The sequence below is a fragment of the Lagenorhynchus albirostris genome, chromosome 15 (assembly GCF_949774975.1).
Source record: "Lagenorhynchus albirostris chromosome 15, mLagAlb1.1, whole genome shotgun sequence".
NCBI lineage: Eukaryota > Metazoa > Chordata > Mammalia > Artiodactyla > Delphinidae > Lagenorhynchus > Lagenorhynchus albirostris.
This window is the reverse complement of record NC_083109.1, coordinates 53,245,850-53,265,044: the sequence shown is the minus strand read 5'-3', so window position 1 is coordinate 53,265,044 and position 19,195 is coordinate 53,245,850. Positions and strand designations below refer to the sequence as shown.

Below are 19,195 nucleotides of genomic sequence, written 5' to 3'. Positions count from 1 at the left end.
GGGAAGTGTGATAATCACCTTCTGTACTGGGCTCAATCAAGACTGTCAGTTGATCATAGTTTTCTAAAATAGGGTAAAAAAAGTACATATGTAAATATTTACTATACAAGCGATATATACTTGCTATAAAAGAATTAGAAAGTATATTTAAGCAAACCGAAAGCAAAAATCACTCATAATACCATCACCCAGAGATAGCACACATTAACATATTGTTGAGTGTCTTAGTTTTTTTTTTGTTTTTTTTTTCCGCACCGTGCAGCTTATGGGATCTTAGTTCCTCAACCAGGGATCGAACCCAGGTCCACGGCACTGAAAGCCCGAGTCTTAATCACTGGACTGCGAGGGAATTCTCAAGTATCCTAGTTTTTTATGGATAAATATTTTAAGTCAAAGTGGAATTCCATTATACAGAATGTTTTGTAATATGCTTTTTTTCTTAACGATGTCTTGTGCACACCTGCCTGGGTTTGTGGCCCCGTCACGTAAGTGGGTGGGTGGTGTTCCATTTTATGTGTTCTCACTTATTTCACTAATCCCCTAGTGAACTAGTTCTTTTCAGTTCTCACTATGCTAAATGCTTCAGGGAAGATCCTAAATGTGAGTGTATATCCTTCATTATTTCCTGAGGTTAAATTCCCAGAAGTGGAATTTCTGGGTCATAGGGCATGCACACTTTTCAGGTTTCAACTATCTCTTGCTGATTTGCCCTCCAGAGCACGGGCTTATAGTCCCACCATCAACTACGAGGCTGCATGGTTGAAGCTTTCAAAATGGAAAGCTTATTGGGCTTTTCCAGTTTTCAAAAGTAAACGTGCTGGGCTTCTCTGGTGGCGCAGTGGTTGAGAGTCCGCCTGCCGATGCAGGGGACACGGGTTCGTGCCCCGGTCTGGGAAGATCCCACATGCCACGGAGCGGCTAGACCCGTGAGCCATGGCCGCTGAGCCTGCATGTCCGGAGCCTGTGCTCCACAACGGGAGAGGCCCCAACAGTGAGAGGCCCGCCTACCGCAAAAAAAAAAAAAGTAAACGTGCTCATAGTAGTAAATTTAGAAAATATAGAAGATTAGGAAGATGTGAAAAATCCCCATTATCTTACTGCTTAAAAATAATACTAACAGTTTGGGCATATCTCCTTCCAGTATTACTTTCTGTATACTTTTTTGTTTTGTCGCAGTTGTAATGTATATATACAGTTTTGTATCGTGGTCCTTTTTAAATCTTGGTTATAATTTTGTGATTTGTAAATACCAGCACTTATGGCAGTAACATAGCTGACTCTCCACCCCCCTGAGCACTTAAGTTGTCTCTGGGTTTTTGTTATTGCAGATATGTGGTGTGGAAGTGGAACTGTTGTGCTGAAGACGATAAGTACTTTTTAGGGCTTTGGGTAAAAGTTACCGAATTCTGTTTCAGAAGGGTGGTGCTCCCAATCTGCTTATGGTTTTTAAAGGCTGGCCCTCCAGTGAATCTGTTGTCTCCAGTTTTCTCTGTGTGAAGAGAGGTGCAGTGAGTGGGACACATGCTCCCCATTCAGTGTGTGTCTGCAGCGTCAGAGCCAGCCAGGTGCCTCCGACTCTTGTCACTAAGAAGCGCCTTCCCGGGGCTGCCCTGGTGGCGCAGTGGTTAAGAATCTGCCTACCAATGCAGGGGAGATGGGTTCGAGCCCGGGTCTGGGAAGATCCCACATGCTGCGGAGCAACTAACCCCGTGCACCACAACTACTGAGCCGGCGCTCTAGAGCCCATGAGCCACAACTACTGAGCCCATGTGCCACAACTACTGAAGCCTGTGCACCTAGGGCCCATGCTCCACAGCAAGAGAAGCCACCTTAATGAGAGGCCTGCGCACCGCAACAAAGAGTAGCCCCCACTCGCTGCAACTAAAAAGAAAGCCTGTGCAGCAACGATGACCCAACGCAGCCATAGATAGATAGATAGATGATAGATAGATAGATAGATTGCCTTCCCCACTTTCTCGCAGGAAGGCTTGTCGGGAAGATGCCGGCGCCCTCCCTCTCCTCCAGGGTCTGCAGCCCCGAAGCGAGGCTGCTTTGTGGGCGAGGTTCCTAACTCTTCTTTCACAAACTTTCACAGGGAGTCAAAGTGGACACAAGAGACCACAGTGGAGCCACAGCCCGGATGCTGGCCAAGCAGTATGGACACATGAAGATTGTGGGGCTGATAGATGCTCACTCACCTTCTCTGCCTAAGAGCCTCTACCGGAGCCCAGGTACCTGCGTCTGCGGCCAGGCCTCTGCTGGCGTCCCCTCCTCCCCTTTGGCTCCTGGAGCCTGGCCAGGACCCGGGCTGAGGGGAGAGGGTGTAGAATGTAGGGTGGGACTGCCAGGCTGAGGATGGGAAGGACAGGGAGGAGGAGGGCAGCTCACAGAGGGGATCGCTCTGGTTTTTGTTTCTTGACTTTGCTTGTGCTGTTTGTTGCCATGCAGATGTTTTAATTCTTTTTTTATTTTTCTTTTTTTTTGCGGTACGCGGGCCTCTCACTGTTGTGGCCTCTCCCGTTGCGGAGCACAGGCTCCAGATGCGCAGGCTTAGCGACCATGGCTCACAGGCCCAGCCGCTCCGCGGCATGTGAGATCTTCCCGGACTGGGGCACGAACCCGTGTCCCCTGCGTCGGCAGGCAGACTCTCAACCACTGCACCACCAGGGAAGCCCCAGATGTTTAAATTTTATGTAGTCAAATTCATCCGTTTATTGCCTCTGGGTTCTAAGTCACAGAAAATCTTGCCCTATGCCCTGGTTGTACAACAAATTGCCCATGTTTTCCTCTAGTATGTGTATGGTTTCATTTCTCCATGTAGATCTCTGATCCATTCACAATGTATTTTCACGGATGGTTTTTTCCAAACAGCTGCCCCGTTGTCCTAGCATCATGTGTTTAGAAGTCTATTTTTGACCTAGTGATCTTTACCGTATATTCTGAATTTCTGTTTGCATTCAGCTCTGTTTCTGGACTGCCTGTTCTGTTCCACTGGACTCTGCACACACAGACCCACACTGTGTAAATGACAGAGGCTTTCTCTGACATGTTTTGCCACCTGGTGGGGCCGGCCCTCCTCGTGGCTTTCCTTCTCCAGTGTTTCCTGGCACTTGCTTTTCTGTGTGAACTTGAGCATCAACTTGTCTAGCTCCTTAAAAACAGCGTGCTGATATTTTTGTGACTGTGGCAAATGTACAAATGAACTGCTGTGTTGTTGAGTCGCCCTAGGACCAAGGGACGTCCTTTTGTTCAAGTGTACTTCCGTGTCTTGCAAGAGGGTTTTAAATTTTTCCTCAAATACATTTTGCATATACCTGAAGTTTATTCCTGAGGGTCTGATTTTTGTCATTGCTGTTGTAAACGCATTATCCCTCTTAATGCTGCCATCATAGCCTTGGACGGCTTGTTGTCTGTGCAGAGGAAGGCGACTGCTGTCTGTCCACAGTTCTGCCGCCTCCTGCCTTATTGAATTCTTTCATTGTCTGAATTCGTTTTATTTATCTGTTCTCTAGGGTTTTCCAGGTACACTGCCATAAAACCTGCAAATAGAGACAGATTTACTACTTTTTTCCTGATTTTTGTACCTCAGATTTCTTTGCTTTCATCGCACTCACTAATCCCTCTAGTTCCCCGTTGAATGAGGTGAGGTAATGGGCATTCACTTTGGCCCTGATCTTAGCAGAAATGCCACGTTAAGTATGATGCTGGCTTGGGACTTCCCTGGCAGTCCAGTGGTTAAGACTCCACACTTCTACTGCAGGGGGCGCGGGTTCGATTCCTGTTTGGGGAACTAAGAATCCGCGTGCTATGTGGTGCGGCCAAAAAATAAAAAATATAAATGAAAATAAAGAATAAAAAATAAATGTTTTGTTTTAAAAAAGTAAGATGCTGGCTTGCAGAGTAAAGTCTGCATATATGTTATCATGTTAAGAAAGTATTTGTCATTTCCTGTATTCTTGAATGTTTTTATAGGATAAGTGCTGAATTTTGTCAAAGGTGTTTTCAACATCTATGGAGATGATTGTGAATTTTCTCCTTAGATCTATTAACACAGTATATTATGTTAATGAATTTCTTAATAATGAACCAACTTTACATTCTTGGCATAAATCCCACTTGGTGTACTCTTTTCTTAATGTGGTTCTAGATTCTGTTTGCTAATGTTGATTAATTTTGTATGGATATTCATAAGTGATGTTGGTCTGTGATTTTCTTTTGTCTATCTTTATCAGTTATAGGTCTCAATATTATACTTCATAAAAAGAACTGGAAAGTTTCCCTTCTTTTCTGTGCTCTAGAACAATTTATGTAGCATTGGTCCCATGTGGTCTTTTTTTTTTTTTTTTTGGTGGGGGTGCATCGGGCCTTAGTTGCGTCACGTGGGATCTGTCATTGCAACACACGGGCTTCTTTCTAGTTGGGGTGCGTGGGCTCCAGGGCGTATAGGCTCTGTAGTTTGCAGCACGCAAGTGTGGGTTCAGTAGTTGAGGCGCATGGGCTTAGCTGCCCAGCAGCACATGGGATCTTAGTTCCCTGACCAGGGATCGAACCCGCATCCCCTGCATTGGAAGGCGGATTCTTTACCACTGGACCACCAGGGAAGCCCCCCATGTGATCTTTGAAGGATTCCCTGTGAAACCATCTGTGCCTGGTCTTTACCCACGTCTCTCTTCTGTGTGGTGTGTTTCCTAGACCCACTAGTCTCTGTGCAGATTCTTGGGGTGAGTTCTGAGTCTCTGCTGGAGCGGGTGCTCGCCTCCTCCCGGGCATCAGGGATGCTGGCGTCTGTGGGGCTCCCTGCCACCTGGGCCATGTTGGGGTGTGGGGTTCGTGTGGTTCTGTCTGTTCTGCCAACTGTACGGGATCAAGGGGCCACGTCAGGAGGTTCAGATTTGTGGAGCCACCTTTTCCTTGGTTCCCCTGACTGAACAGTTATTTTTTATGACTCCTTCAGCTTCTGCTTGGATAGACCCCAGTCTCCTCCTGGTGGCATGGATCCTGGAGTGTGAGGGAGGGGTCCACTTGGCGTCACTGGCCTGGGCTTGGAAACTGGGCCAGTGACTCTTGCTTTTGGGCAGTGGCTGGGCTGGGCCTTCAGTTCATGTCTGAGTGAGCCTCTCCCTTCTTGGCCTCAGGACTGCTTTGTAACAGACACCATCACACAGGGGATACAGTGGTAATGAGGGGCTTCTCTGCATGTCTCCACCCCAGTTCACCAACTCCAAAGTGAGATCTTACCCAATGGGAGCCTTCTACAAATAAACCCCTGAATTTTGTCTTCTAGGTGTAATGAAATATGGAAAACAATGAAAAGCTATAAAATGCTGACAGCTGTGGGCACACTGAGCTCTTCAGCTCAGACGGGTCGTAAAACAGCACACAGAGCTGTCATGTGGCACTTGTTTCCTAAGAGATTGTTCAGGTTGAGAATATAAAATGGCTTAAGAAGTTGTGACTGCCGCTGCCATATGTTTATGAAGAGATGGATCTTACTTGTCACCTCAGCTTAGAACAGAATGTATTTCTAACTGTTAACATACTTTCATGTTGTAAAAAATTCTGGAAACTCAGCGAGAGGGATGAGTTGGATCTGCTCACCATACTTAGCAGCTTTACTCCTCCCCCCCCCGCCCCCTGCCCCATGTCCCTGTGGCCCATCTGAGCAGTGGACCCGCCCATTGTGGCATTTCTTACAGGTGACATCCTGGGAACACTTTTCTTAATTTAGGAAAAGGAAAAAAGCAATTACGATGATTTTTATTTCAGTTCATTATAAGGATTAGTAAATTAGTCCATCACTGAACATACTGTCTAAATTTTGGTGTTTGACCCACAGAAAAATACGAAGATCTGAGCTCTTCAGATGAATCCTGCCCTGTCCCTCAGAGACAGAGGCCCTGTCGGAAGAAGGGCCTCAGCATCCACGAGGGGCCGCGAGCCTTGGCCAGGCTCACAGCTATTGGACTCGGAGGCAGGATACAGCAGCCTTGCTATGGTTAGTGCCCCATGATCCCGGTGGCTTTGACACCATAGTCTAGGATTCTGTCTGAGAGAACGAGCAACTCTCAGGCTCCTGACGTGGGGGCCGCCTGGGCTGCCGGGTAGGAGCAGCAGCTCAAGGACTCAGAATCCATCACAGGGATGGAGACACATTAGTCAGCGTCTCGCTCTTGGGTTTTGGTTCGTCCTTTGAGTTTCCTTTCTGTTGGTTAAAACTACAAATAGAACATTCTCTCCTGTAGGAGAGAGATAACTGAGCTTGGATCCATTCCTCACGTGGGTGGGTCAGCCCAGCAGGGAGAACGTGACCGTTGAGTCCCCTTCCTGTCTCTGCCGCATCCCCTGGGGAGGACTCTGCCCTCGCACTCTTTTCTCAGGGTGTGGATTTGAGAACTGCCCACCAGACACCTGGTAGGCCAGAACCCTAGACCCTGAGTTTCCAGATGGCCTGAGTTTTTGTCAGACCGTCAGCTCCTGAGTGTTGAGTGCAGTGCTTTTGGGGAGCACAGGCGCTGAGTGCTTGGGGCGAGTTGGGCTTGACGCTGTCTCTTGTGCTGGCCTGAGTGACCAGACTCCAGTGTGGGTCTCACCCATCAGTGGCCAGGCCGCTGGTCTAGCGAGCAGCCCTCAGAACCCCCTCCCAGCCAGGAGACCATGTGAGGACTTGATTCCCTTCTCAGACCCTTGGAAGGGGTCCTGGCACTGGTTGGTAACCAGGCCTGCCTCCTCCCAGCATCCAGGGGGCTGACTGGTGAGCTGGTGCTGAAGGTGAGGACACGGGCGTCCGGTCTGGCAGCTGGGAGCTCGGGGCTCTGGGATGAGTAGCAGAGTCTGTTCCTTTGGAGAAGCCCAGGCCACCTGTCCTGCCTGAGCTGTGGCCGGGGCATAGGAAGGAGTGTTCACCAGCCTCTCAGCTCCGGCCTTTCAGGAGATTCTGTTTTTCTTCTTACACTGTGTGAAAGTTTAATTTTCTGTAAGTGCATATATGCTCTTTGCCAAAAGTTAAAAAACATTTTTGAATGATAAATAGCATGTGCTGATGTAAAAAATCTCTAACTTCAGAAAGGTATAAAGAAGAAAATAAGTTACCTGTGGTCCCACCAGCCAGGCTCTTTCATGCAAATACACGTACTTTCTGTGGGGCAGAGGAAGGGGCAAAGGCGGAATTAAACACTGGTTTGTGTTCCGCCTCTTCTTGTTTTCTCGCAGGCAGACATTCAGAGGTGATATAATTCACTGTCGCTGCCGTTAATGTTTAGCCAGGGCCTCTTACCTTCCTGTTCAGCTGGATCTTCTTGACTGGGGTTGACTGGCCCCTGTGCTGGAAAGTCGCAGGGGCCATGCAGGCCGGTGTGTGTATGAGAGTAGATGTTTCCAGCTGCGGGAACACCTTGTAGTATAGTTTTCCTTTGGCTCAGGAATTTGTAAATACAGCTTACTGTCTCCTACTTTGTCCTCTTGGCAAAGCAACAGCGTGGCGTGATAGAGAGGCCGCCACTGCCAGGCCTGGCTCCACGTGCACCCGCTGCTGGGCACAAGCCGGTCACTAACCCCTTGGAGCCTGTTTCCTCATTTGCGGACGGCACAGCTCTGTCCAGGTTACCGTGGCGAGTAGAGAATGCTGTCCTGGGGCTCCCCTCGCCGAGATCCCTCTGAGGTGGTGGTTGTGTGTGGAAGGAAGAACTCGTCCTTCCTTATGCATGCGTGTGGATTTACATGCCCTATTCTGTCCACAGAACAGGTGCCTCCACGGGGCTACGTCACCTTCAACAGCAGCGATGAGAACCCCCTGGAAGAGGGGGGCCTCTGCTACAGGGACGTCACCTCCCCCATCAATGAGCGGGATGTGGAGAGCAGCAGCAGCAGCAGCCGGGGTACGCACACCCCCCCACCACCAGTCCAGCTGGGCCGTGGCCCTGTGATGGGTCCATCCGGCAGAGGAGAGGGTGAAGGTTAGAGAAGGTTCTGGCTGTTGTGAGGAGAGTCATAATCTGGCGTGGGGACAGGTGAGGAGACTTCTCACCCAGGGTCTCTGAGCAGGATCTGGGAGTCAGTCCAGACAGACAGGCTTAGTCTCTTGACTGGTAAGTCCTTAGGAAATGTCTTCGTATGTTATGTGCATCGTCCATTCCACAGCTGTTTACCGAGTGTCCTGTGTGCCAAGCACTGGCTAGATGCTTGCATTTATCGGTGAACAGAGCAGACAAACCCTGCCGAGCCTAGAGAGGAAGGGCCTGGCCTGGCAGTCGGCGTGAAGCAGAAGCAAACAGTGAACGATTGGAGGGGCCGGGGAGCGCTGTGGCTGAAGCCGCTCGGGGACAGGGCTCTGGGGAGTCGCCATGGGCGAGGCCTGTGGTCAGGCGTCCTCGTCTTCGCCATTGTCAGAAGAGCACGCCTTCTGTGCCCACCTCGGGGCCGCGAGGAGCAGCAGCAGCAGTGAGGGCCTGGCCCGGGCCCCGGAACTCAGCAGCGAGGCCTCCCTGGAGAGCAACGAGGTGACCCTCCCCCCCTCCTCCCCCTCCCCCGGCGTCGTGGGGGCTGCCTAGCAGTTCACTTGAGGTGAGCGTGTCCATGCAGTGCCACGGGGGCCGCCACCGGGGAGGCCTCTGGCAGGCGGGGGAGTTACGGGAAGTTTCAGACCTTCCCCACCGTGAGGGGAGCGTGCAGAGGAAGCCGCATACACTGGCGGTGGGGCAGGGAGCAGAGCTTGGATGCAGCATGTCAGCTGCCAGCCCCCGCAGTTGCTTTAAACACACACCTCTCACCACAGGATTCGGATCATGCGCGGAAAAGCTCGGTTCGCAAACAAACTAAAAGCTACGTGAAGACCAAGAATCGTTACAGCAGCAGCGACAGCCAGTGGCCTCCTGGCACCGGGACTTCCTGTGCCCCAAGATTGATCCCCCAGACTGACAGGTCCCCCTACTCAGGACCCCAGGTAAGACCGTGGGGCTTCTTGTGATTTGTGAGGCAGTTATTTGTACTTCCCATGGGGCTGGCACTGTTGAGAGAAAAGAGTGGGGTGGTTTTCTCCACACGACCTAGAAAGCTACTCGGGCTGAGAGGATTCCTAATGGTGAGAGGAGCCAGTTGCCGGGCTTCTGTTCATTCCTTTCCATGGAGGGATCCGTCTCTCCCCCTGGTTTCCATGCTCAGCTCAGCCTCCCTGAGCCTGGGGAGGAGAAACACAGGACCAGCATCACAGAACTGCTTTCAGGTGACAGTGACAAGCTGCATGGGAAGCAGAGGCAAAGTGGCACTTAGTCGGGACTTAATGAGAACTTAATTGCTGCCTTTCTCATCGTGGCTGCTCTGATTGGGCAGTTTGTCCAGGATTACAGGTACAACAGCAGCGCCACTGCCTAGTGTGTTCTCCCACCCTCTACGGGCATAAGTGGTACAGAGGTGGAAGAGAGGTCAGCATTTGCCATTTATTAAAGCCACAGCTCTGCTCTTCACTAAAAGCCTGTGATTTTGCTGGTTTCTCCTCGCAGCCCCTCTGGCGAGCTTTCTCCAGCGCCTGTGTTCCCAGGCTCGGTGAGCAGCTGACCTCTCCATACCTTAAACACATGCCGATTGGAGCCTTTAAATCAGCTTCTTTAAATATGTTCCAAGATTTGGTGTATGTGCTTGGCAGAGGAGCCGGTGGGGCGAAGCTACCTGCTTCTGGGTCGGGGTTTCCTACGTAGCAGAGCAGCTCCGTCACTGCCATCTCCTGAAAGTCAGCCCTTGACACAGGGTTTGTAAAACAGAAACAAAGAAAGGAATAAAATATGTTCCAAGAGCTAAAGGAAACCATGTCTAAATACAGAATATCAATAAAGTGATAGAAATAAAAATGAACCAAATAGAAATTCTGGAACTGAAAGTACAATAACTGAGATGAAAATTTTACTAGAGGGGCTCAACAGCAGGTTTGAGCACACAGAAGAGAGAACCAGAAGACTTAACATAGATCACTTGAGGTTATCCAATCCGATAAAGAAGAATGAGGAAAAATGAACAGAAACCTGTGAGACACCAGCAAGTGTAACAGCGTGCACGTAATGGTGTTCCTGGGGAGGAGGGAGGGAAAAGTAGAAAAAATGTTATAAAATAGCCAAATCTTATCAGGGGAAATGAAAAGACTGCTGTCCACTGCACAGTCCGTGGGGCCAAGGCAGAAGAAATCCTGGAGAAACATCTAAAGGTGCGAGAATGCAAGTTAAGAAAAAATAATCTCTCAGATACTGGAAATTTTGATTTGGGGATCCAAGAACACGTCGATCTGGGGATCAAACTACCAGGCATTGGTACCTACAGCCTGGACCTCTACGTGGTGCTGGGGAGGCCAGGTTTCAGCATCGCAGGCAAGAAGTGCAGGGCAGGCTGCATTGTGACCAAACACAGAATTAGCGAAGAGGAGGCCCGGCACTGGTCCTATGGGATCATCCTTCCTGGCAAATAAATTCCCATTTCTATCCAAAAGGCCAAAAAAAAAGTTTTCAGTGAAAAAAAAAAAAGCCAAATCTTCTCAGATTTGATCAAAAAATGAATCTGCACATCCAAGAAGCTGAATGAGCTCTAAGTTTGTTAAATTCAGAGCCACACCTGGACACATCACAATCAGAGTGTCACTAAACAAAGAATCTTGGAGCAAGAGAGAAGTGACTCAGCACGTACAACGGGATCTCCAGACAATTAACAGCGTATTTCTCATCAGAAACCACAGGGACCAGAAGACATGGACGACATGTTAACCAACAGTGCAGCGTCCAGCAAAGACTGTCCCCCAGAGTGAAGGAAAAATGAAGAGTCCCGGGTCAGCAGAGACTGAGAGGAGCTGCTGCCGCAGACCTGCCACAGGGTGTGCTTGCTGCTGCAGTGAAGACACTGGTCCAGAGACGCCCTGCCTGCCCTGCCTGAGGACACACAGGGGGCAGCCCAGGCTCTCTGCCGAACTTGGGAGTCAGCAGAGCTCAGGACAGGCCAGGTGCTCAGCAGGAGAAAGGCAGCTCTGTGTGCAGCACAGGCCTTTTCCTGCCCCCACGTCTTCGTGGCCTGCCTTGTCTTCTGACCTGCCCTGGCTCCTCACCCTCTAGGACCTCGCCACACTGCTGGAGCAGATTGGCTGCCTCAAATACCTGCAGGTGTTTGAGGAGCAGGACGTGGACCTCCGCATCTTTTTGACCCTCACTGAGAGCGACCTGAAGGAAATCGGCATCACGTGAGTCCCAAGGCCTCTGGCTACGATGCCCAGGAACCAGCTGAGGTGCAGCTCCCAGCATTTGGGTGGAGACCCTTCCTGTCGAGTGGCCAGCTTTCTCCCTGCTGTCAGCTGTCCACTTCTGCAGCTGCTCCCAGCTCAGGTGCAGGCAGCCTGGGTCCCGAGGCCCCGAGCTGGCCCAGCAGACACTGCTGTGCTCAGGGCACCCTGACATTTTCCACTGTCCACCTTTGAGAGCATCCCCAGCAGCCCCAGCTCCCTGTCTAGTGAAAGCAGCAGCCAGGCAGGGTGGGAAGGTCACGACTCCTCACGATGCTTTCTGTCTTCTGTCCCAGGATCCTGGGGGCTACTCTCCCCCTTCAAAGCTGGGATCTTTCTAGCAGACAGTCTTGGTAGAAGGACGGCCCACGGAACCTCCACATAGAGCAGGTGCTGATCCGTGTCCTCTCACTCCCTGCTGTAGGTTGTTTGGGCCCAAGAGAAAGATGACCTCTGCCATCGCCCGCTGGCACAGCAGCGCCCGCCCCCCCAGTGATGCCTTGGAGCTGGCCTACGCCGACCGGCTTGAAGCCGAGATGCAGGAGCTTGCCATCCAGCTGCACAAAGTAAGTAGAGAGCTGGGGCAGGGGACGTGCAGAGGACACAGAGTGGAGACAGATGCCCAGAATCAGCGGAGAGCAACAGCCAGGGCGGGTGACAGGACAGCGAGGCCAGGAAGCATCATGGCTTGGATGCAGTGGGGCGCACAGGTGGGCACAGGAGGGAGAAAGGGTGTCAGCAGCGCACACCACAGGGCTTGCAGGAAGGGGCCCAGGCCGGGGGGGCTCCAAGGTGGAGACAGGTCCCCCCAGGCCAGGAGAGGAGGAGGCAGTCTGACGGCGGAGATGGAACCTGGGGTGGGGGAACCCTGCCCGAGTGGTCATTCCCCACCCCTGAACCAGCCTGCTGCACCTGCTGCCTCTCCCGCTGCAGCGCTGTGAGGAGGTGGAGGCCATGCGGGGCCTGGTGTCACAGGAACAGGAGCTGCGGGCCGTGGTGGAAAGCTGCCTCCTGGAACAGGACGGCGCCCGCAAGGACGTCCATGCACAGTTGCAGGAGACCTGGGCCCTGGCCCGGGACGCTGCGCTTGTCCTGGACCAGCTGCAGTAAGTGGGTGTCCGAGCTGCCCCTGGGCCAGGGCCAGGCCAAGTCACTGTTTCCTCCAGATTCTTCCAAGAATGGGTTGTTTTCAGGGCCTCCTGGAGTCACCGCCACCCCAGTTTCATCTGGCTGTCCCTCCTTGCAGGGCAGACCAGGCAGCAGAGGGGCCCCGTGTGGGTCTTTTCTCTGCCCGGGCTGCACAGGCACAGGCTGGCAGGGCGCACAGGGCAGAGCCCCGCCTCACACTCTGGGAGAAGGGTGTCTGCGATCGCCTGGCCTCTCCCCTCACCAGCGATTGGTTCTCGTGTCCGGCAGAGCCTGTCAAGCTGAGCTGTCCGCCCGAGTGCAGCAGGATGAATCCCCGCTCGGGGCCATGCTGGGCCCAGGCCTCCCCACAGCTGGTAAGGAGAGCAGTGTCCTGGACCCAGAACAGGTAGACAGAGGGCAGGGACACCTCCCCAGGCTGGGTTTTACCACTTGTCTCAGTGCAGTTATCACACTGACACCACCCCACCCCAGATCCTCTCACGTGCCCAAGCCCATGTCCTCACTGTCCCTCCAGGTGGCCTTTGGGCCATGGCTGCCTCCACTGTCCAAGACCTCAAGTGACTTCTACAGCCCCTGGCTGGGCCCCCCCAGGGCATAGCCCAGTAGGCAGGGGCCCTCACACACATTCCTGGGGCTGAGCCCTGACCGGCATCAGCGCTTTGCTCCACAAGTGGGAGGAGAACACTCCGATATAATGAGGGGGATGTATGGCACCAAAGGTTGGGGGAGGGGGCGTCCCTTGGTCGCAGTGGCTCAGGATGGAAAGGCAGGGCCCGTGAGCACAGACCCCAGGCCTACTCAGCTCTCTGCCCTGCAGACTCCAAAGGCTGGCAGGCCGCCTTGCAGGCCCTGAGCCTCCCTCAGCTGTCGGGAGCCCTGGAGGATCGAGTCCGGGAGATGGGTGAGTCCAGGGGGCCGGACAGCCCACCAGCCCTCAAGGTCATCCATTCCTGTGTCCTCGAGCCCTCCAGACTGCGAAGCAGTAACTGTCTGCCCCCGTTCTCAGGGCGAGTGCTGTGCTTAGTGACCCAGAGCCTGGAGAAGCTGCAAGTGCTGAACGGGAAGGAGAACTGGCGGGAGCCTTAGCCAGGGGGACGGTGAGTGTCTGTCCGTCCAGGACCTCGGCCCCAAGAGCAGGGCAGCTGTGCAGCCGAGCGAGCGCCCCCCTCAGTCTTCCCTTTCCCTTCTCAGAATCTGACGTGGGGTGACTGATCCACCCTGAAGCTGTGTGCCCAGAGGACAGGAGGCCAGCGAGCGGGCAGCTGCAGTGGCCAGGGCCAGAGGATCGGGCCCCAGGAGCAGCTGGCAGACAGGACGGGGCTGTGGCCGGTGCGAGGGCAGCAAGGCCTGCACTGAGGCAAGACGAGGGTCTGTTATCCAGACCGGGAGTGGGGCCCAGAGCAGGCAGGGCCTTGGGGAGAGCGTGTCCCCACACACCACAGGCGCCACGCTGAGGTTCGCCCAGACAGGTGAGGACTGGGGCGGGGTGCCTGGGCAGCATATGTCATTTGCTGGAAAATAAAATTTAAGATTGGCTGGTGAGGGGTTCAGTTCTGGTCCCACGGCCTGAGGTACTGGCTGATAAACCACAGTAAGAGGAAAGCTGTGCCAGGGCCCTCGCCCAGAGCACCATGCTCAGGGCAGGACCAACTGGGTGATCCCTGCTGCCCCATCCCTCTGTTGCCTGTAGCTAGGGCCACCTTTGCATCAGAACCCCCATGATTCTACAAAGCTACCTGGAGAGCGAAGCAGGCCCCAGAAATAAGAGAGGAGCAAGTACAGGTGTTTTATTTACAGAGCAGAGTGTCCTTGCCCACATGTGCCAGCCACTTCGTCGAGGCTCTAAGATGGGACACCCAGGCTGGGCCGGGAGCATTGCTTTCCTTACCAGGCCAGCGCTGTGGAAACTGTGAGCTTCACTGAGGAGTCTTTCCAGACGTAGGGCCATAGGAGACCGCCAGTGGTGACCTTCCTGTCCTGTGGTGGCTCTCCTGTTGTCATTGTGCACGCTTGGCCAGTGCTGCCAGTCTGCTTCCTGGAGGTGCCTGCAGGCTGTGCTGGGAACAGAGAGGGGAGGCTCTCAAAGGAAGCAGCAGTGGGCTCAGCCCAGGTGCCACCAGAGCCACCAGGATCAGGGAGAGGCATCACACTGTCAGTCTCAGTGAAGAAACCACCAGACCAGGCCCATGGCCCAGAAGAGTCCATGGCTGGCAGTGCCACAGTCAACACGGGGAGGTGGCTGGCACCCCCACCTGGGAGGGGAGGCCTGCATCAGCTCCACCTGAATGGTACCCAGAGCCCCGCTCTTATGCCCGGCCCCTGCCCTCAGGTCCCTGGGTGGCGGGGAAGGGGACACCCTCGTGCATCCACCCCTAGGCCTGTAGCCAGGACTGAAGAACACACAGAACAGCGGAGGCACAACTTTACTGTCCTTTCTCCAGCAGCTCCCTGTACACCTGGGCCCCACAGCCCTGACTGTTCGCAGGGACAGGGCCCAAGACAGAGCAGGTAAAGCTGCTTTGAAAACTCACCACAAATAAAGCTAACAACCAAAATTAACAACATAACCTCCTATCCTGGGCTGGCGTTTCTCCAGACCCTGGGGCTGGCTCGGGGCAGGACGCAGGATGGAGTCAACCCAAAGTTGGCCTCCACAAGAACAAAACTGCCACGAGAACAAAGCAACTTCTCCAGGATCCAAGTGCATGTGCACTTATCCACTGAGGCCATCAGGAAACACCTGGGGCTCCACCAGCCCACGACACGCACGCAGAGAGCTCGTTTTAGAGTGGGTGCACCCAGGCCACCACCCAGTAACTGCTCTGGGCAGTGGAGAAGAGGAGGTGCCCACTCCCCAACACAGTCGGAATGGGTCAAGCACAGAACATGCTAGAAGACACACTCCCACAATGAGGCTGGAGGGCCCCGCCTCAGCCCACGGGTACAGAGCGCCAGGGGGAGGGCGACAGACACAAGGCACAGGAGCAACCTCAGGAGGAAGATGGGAGCAGCTTCTCTAGGGCCTTCTTCTGCTTTTCTGTGGCTGCAGCCAAAGCTTCAGCCAGCTTTTCCTCGGGCATCATGTTGAGCACCTTGAGAGCAAAGAGGAGCTGGTACTTGGCTGTGCTGATGAAAGCGTTGCTCAGGAAGTTGGGAAAGCCACCGACTCGGTCCTTCTGGGTGTACAGTGGGACGCGCACGAGCCCCAGCACCTGCATGGAGAGGAGACCAGGATTGGGACCAGGCCCCCACACGGATGGCATGGCCTTGGCAGGAGGGGCTTGTGAGCAGCTAGGCCACGGGAAGGACAGCCAGGTTGCCAAGGACATAATGGGAGACCCAGGTAGGGTTGGGTGAGGTAGAAGCCAGCCAGCTCCCTTGGTGCGGTGCAGCCCCTCTCTTCCCCAAGCAAGTTTCAAGGCCATCCCCATGCACATCCCACTCTCAAGTCCCAGCCCTCAACCACTAGCAGGAAGCCCCACAGTCCACACCCCCATGCTCCCTCTTTCACCTGGTGAATCCCAAACACCCCAAGTGCCACTCCCAGTCTTCCAGACTATAAAACCCAGAAGTAGAGCCTTCATTCCTCACACCATGAGATTCCGGCCCATAAACCCAGACCTACAAGATCCCCTTTTTACTCTGCAGTTTCACACCTCCCGGAGCAGGCACCGCCCCTTCCCATCCTCCCACCGATCCCACTCCCCACTCCCAGGATTGGCAATGGCAGGCAGCAAGGCAGATGGAACACAGCCCCGAGGGAGCCCCAGCCCCGGCCCCCTCCCACCCTACCCGACCCCTGGTCCCTCTCCCCACCCCGAAGCTGGAGACAGCGACACCCTCCCAAACTGTCCAGGGGACCCTCAGGGGGACGTGTTACCCATCGGTGCCTTCCGCGGGGCCAGAGCCAAACCCCGGGGCGGGGGGCGGGGCCCGAGCAGCGGCCCCCACCTCCAGGCCGTGATCCCGCGAGTGCACCGCGCTGATCTCCACAGCATGCAGCTGCTCCAGCGTCAGCTGCCGCGCGTACAGGTGCGCCACGACGCGGTGCGGGCCCTCGGTCAGGTGCGAGCTCAAGTAGTCGGCCTCCGTGAGGCGCAGGCAGCCCAGGCCCAGGCCCAGCACCCGATTCAGTCCGTCCTCCAGCGACCAGAAGCGCCGGTCCACGAAGCCCCCGGGGAAGCCCAGCAGTCCGTCGAAGCGCATCTGCATCTGCAAGGGAGCGCCGGGTCACGGGCGCAGGTCCGAGTGGCGTCCCGTACCCGCCCGCCCGCGTCCTCCCGCGTCCTCACCAGCACCGAGAAGCGCATGGGGATGCGGCCGAAGAGTTGCCCGGGGTTTGCGGCGTACAGCATGGCGTGGCACGAGTGGCTCCAGCCCGGCCCCAGACGCATCGCCTCCACCCGGCTGATCTGCTTCAGCTCCGGAACCGCCGCCGCCGACATCTTGGCACTACTCACCGCGACCCGTGCACCGCCCTTACGTGCATGCGCGGGCCCGCCCCCGCCGCGCCCGAGCAATCCGCGGACAGCCGCGCCCCTGGGCCCCGCCCCTCCGCCAATCGCTGACGCGCACCAGGGCAGAGCCCGTCACGGCTCTCCGACGCTCCGTTGCGGGGCGGAAGGGGCGGGCACAAAGGGAATGGCTGCGGGCGCCCCAGCCGTCACCCAATAGCCGCGCACCCCGAGCGGGCCCCGCCCACGGCCCTCGAAAACCACAGAGCCCAGGATGCAACGCGACAGCCGAGCTCGCAGGAGTGGGGCGTGGACTTCGGGTCCTCGGGCGCGCGGCGCTTGCGGGGTGGGGGCGGTGCTTGCGGAGTCAGGGTTCAGACTACCCGCCCCGAAGAGGGCAGGAGAAGCCCCAGCGATCTCTTTGCCCTCGGCCCTCCCCCAGCGCCTGCCTGGGAGCACCGCCCCGCGGGCTTCCCAGCGCCAGCTCCAGGTCTGGCCGGCTCCAGCTTCTGGACGCGAGGGCGCCTCCTGCTTCCCCCAAGGGGCTCAGCTGAGCCCTGGGATCAGAGGACACAACCCTCCCCTGCACGCACGCCAGCCCCATCGTTCTGCAGCCGGCTAAGCACTGGAATCCAAGGTCACTGCTGGTCTGCCTGACTAGAAGAGCAGGAAAGCAGAGTCTGGCAAAGCTCCAACTGCCCTCACAGTACAAGTCCACACCCAGCACTGAACTGGGTGCATGGTGAGGAGTTCTGGGGCTCCCTAAGCCCAGCCTGCTGGGGCAGAAGTGATTTAAATCCCGGGGCAGGGAGCTTCCCAGCCCAGCGCACCAAGTACCCTGCCTGTCAGACACCATAGCCAGGTACTGTTGGAGGAAATAAGGTCTCCCCCACTTTATTCCGAGGAGGAACCTGGGGCTTAGATGAATGGGACTTGCCTGAGGGCACCCAGCAGTTTGTGAGAGCCAGGATCCCACCCAAGATTCCCACTGCCTCCTACCCAGTGTACACAACAGAAAACCGTGAAGCTTCAGCAAAAGGGGGCCCGAGTTACTTACCAGCTGTCTGTACTGGAGAAGGAAGTTGCTAGGGCTCGGAAGCGTCAGAAACAGCCATCAGAGGGACAGTAGCGGGGCTCCCCTGGATCCTATGGTGCCACTCGCTCCACCAGCTGGCCCAAGCTCCATTTTTCTCCCACCGTGGACATGGATTTGCTGAGGGAAGGCACCACAGCCTGTGCTCACAGGATGGGTGCCATGGCACAGCCTCAGGAAAGCCATGCAGCCGAGGGCAAGTTCTGTGCCCTGACCGGGGCTGAGAAGGAGAGGGGCAGAGGGCAGGCGAGGGTTGGCAGGATTCGCCAGAAACTCATTCACGTTGGGTCCTCGGTGGTGTTCTGTCAGACGTGGGGAGTAAGGACCCAAAGAGAGGCTCTCCCCTACCATGGCCCTCTGCCAGGGGTCAGGGCTCAGGTGGGGCAGCCACAGCTGGCAAGGGGAAGCCAGATTCCAGGGCAGGTAACCGTGTCTGAAGGGGAGAGATTATCAAGGGGAAGGGCCAATTCAGGGAGGACCCCACCTCCAGGCCGCAGACATTAAGAAAGGAGGTGGGTTGGTTTGGGGGCAGTGTGGAGGGAGATCCAGTGCAGCCCATGCAAGAACCCATGTGACACTGAGCGCCCTTCTACCACACTGGGACCATGCCAGACCCAGGCACAACTGAGGGTGGCAAGCCTTCCTTGGGGCAGGGACAGGCTGCCTGAGTCAGAGGGGACCAGAGGAGGCTACTTGGAACTGTGTCTACAGAGGAGCCAGGGCCCTGCTGGTGGGTGGTGGTTCAGGCAGTGCTGCAGTGGGTGTTCTGGAGACCCAGCCTTTCCCTACGGGGAGGCTGCGCGCTGGGCAGGGGAGCGCAGACCAAGCAGAGGGCCCTGGCTGGGCTCCAGCATCCTGGCAGCCAAACCTGCCCCTCCAATCCATTCCCCACATGACAGCTGGAGAAAGTTGCTCCCTTGCTTAGAAGCCTCTGGCTAAAACTACCCCACAAGGTGTCTGCACCCCACACCCCCAACTCTGATGCTTCAGCCACTTGCTGGACACACTTGGTCCACTCCTGCCTCTGGGCCTTTGCACTTGCTGGGCCGCCTGCCTGGGGTGCGCTTCTGCGGAGAGCTCCTTGGCAGCATTCAAGGCTCAGCTGAAATATCTCCTCAGAGAAGCCCTCCCCAGCCACAGGTTAAATCAACTCCATCTCGTGACCCGCTGACTCTCTTCCTAACAGTAACCAGACCTGGGAAAACTTGGATTACTTGCGTGGTGTCTCACTGACTAGAACACAGGCTCCAGGGG

At 55.3% G+C, this 19,195-nt stretch overlaps 2 protein-coding genes across 12 annotated transcripts in view; one reads left to right on the top strand and one right to left on the bottom strand.

Annotated features, from left to right (window-relative positions):
- Positions 1 to 13,936, top strand: part of ANKS3 (ankyrin repeat and sterile alpha motif domain containing 3) — a 30,086-nt gene extending 16,150 nt beyond the window's left edge. For 4 of the 10 annotated variants that reach the window (XM_060124661.1, XM_060124666.1, XM_060124667.1 and 1 more), the window contains 12 exons: positions 2,096 to 2,231; positions 5,837 to 5,995; positions 7,737 to 7,874; positions 8,386 to 8,495; positions 8,771 to 8,938; positions 11,082 to 11,206; positions 11,670 to 11,811; positions 12,179 to 12,351; positions 12,662 to 12,747; positions 13,212 to 13,295; positions 13,401 to 13,491; positions 13,566 to 13,936. In XM_060124661.1, coding sequence (XP_059980644.1) covers positions 2,096 to 2,231; positions 5,837 to 5,995; positions 7,737 to 7,874; positions 8,386 to 8,495; positions 8,771 to 8,938; positions 11,082 to 11,206; positions 11,670 to 11,811; positions 12,179 to 12,351; positions 12,662 to 12,747; positions 13,212 to 13,295; positions 13,401 to 13,480 — 1,401 coding nt within the window. In that variant the 3' untranslated portion in view covers positions 13,481 to 13,491; positions 13,566 to 13,936. Of the gene's footprint in view, positions 1 to 2,095; positions 2,232 to 5,836; positions 5,996 to 7,736; positions 7,875 to 8,385; positions 8,496 to 8,770; positions 8,939 to 11,081; positions 11,207 to 11,669; positions 11,812 to 12,147; positions 12,352 to 12,491; positions 12,748 to 13,211; positions 13,296 to 13,400; positions 13,492 to 13,565 lie in introns of those variants that run through there. The other 6 variants (XM_060124663.1, XM_060124664.1, XM_060124660.1 and 3 more) reach the window with 4 other exon arrangements.
- On the bottom strand, positions 5,742 to 18,845 carry NUDT16L1 (nudix hydrolase 16 like 1). Of its 2 annotated transcripts, none has more exons than XM_060124682.1 (4): positions 16,687 to 18,845; positions 16,346 to 16,606; positions 15,384 to 15,606; positions 5,742 to 14,446 (listed from the first exon to the last, which is right to left on the bottom strand). In XM_060124682.1, exons 1-3 carry the CDS (start codon positions 16,837 to 16,839, stop codon positions 15,385 to 15,387), a joined length of 636 nt encoding a protein of 211 aa, XP_059980665.1. In that variant the 5' UTR covers positions 16,840 to 18,845; the 3' UTR covers positions 5,742 to 14,446; position 15,384. The 2 variants fall into 2 exon arrangements, with proteins under 2 accessions (XP_059980665.1, XP_059980664.1); XM_060124681.1 differs by having other exon boundaries at positions 5,742 to 14,451; positions 16,687 to 18,836.
- Positions 18,846 to 19,195: the final 350 nt, after the last annotated feature.

Excerpts from the sequence above, each read along its gene's own strand:
- NUDT16L1 (XM_060124682.1), bottom strand. The coding sequence starts at position 16,839 with ATGTCGGCGGCGGCGGTTCCGGAGCTGAAGCAGATCAGCCGGGTGGAG. Across the intron at positions 16,607-16,686 it reads CCATGCGCTTCTCGGTGCTG|ATGCAGATGCGCTTCGACGG; the intron begins GTGAGGACGCGG and ends GCTCCCTTGCAG. Across the intron at positions 15,607-16,345 it reads CGCGGGATCACGGCCTGGAG|GTGCTGGGGCTCGTGCGCGT; the intron begins GTGGGGGCCGCT and ends CTCTCCATGCAG.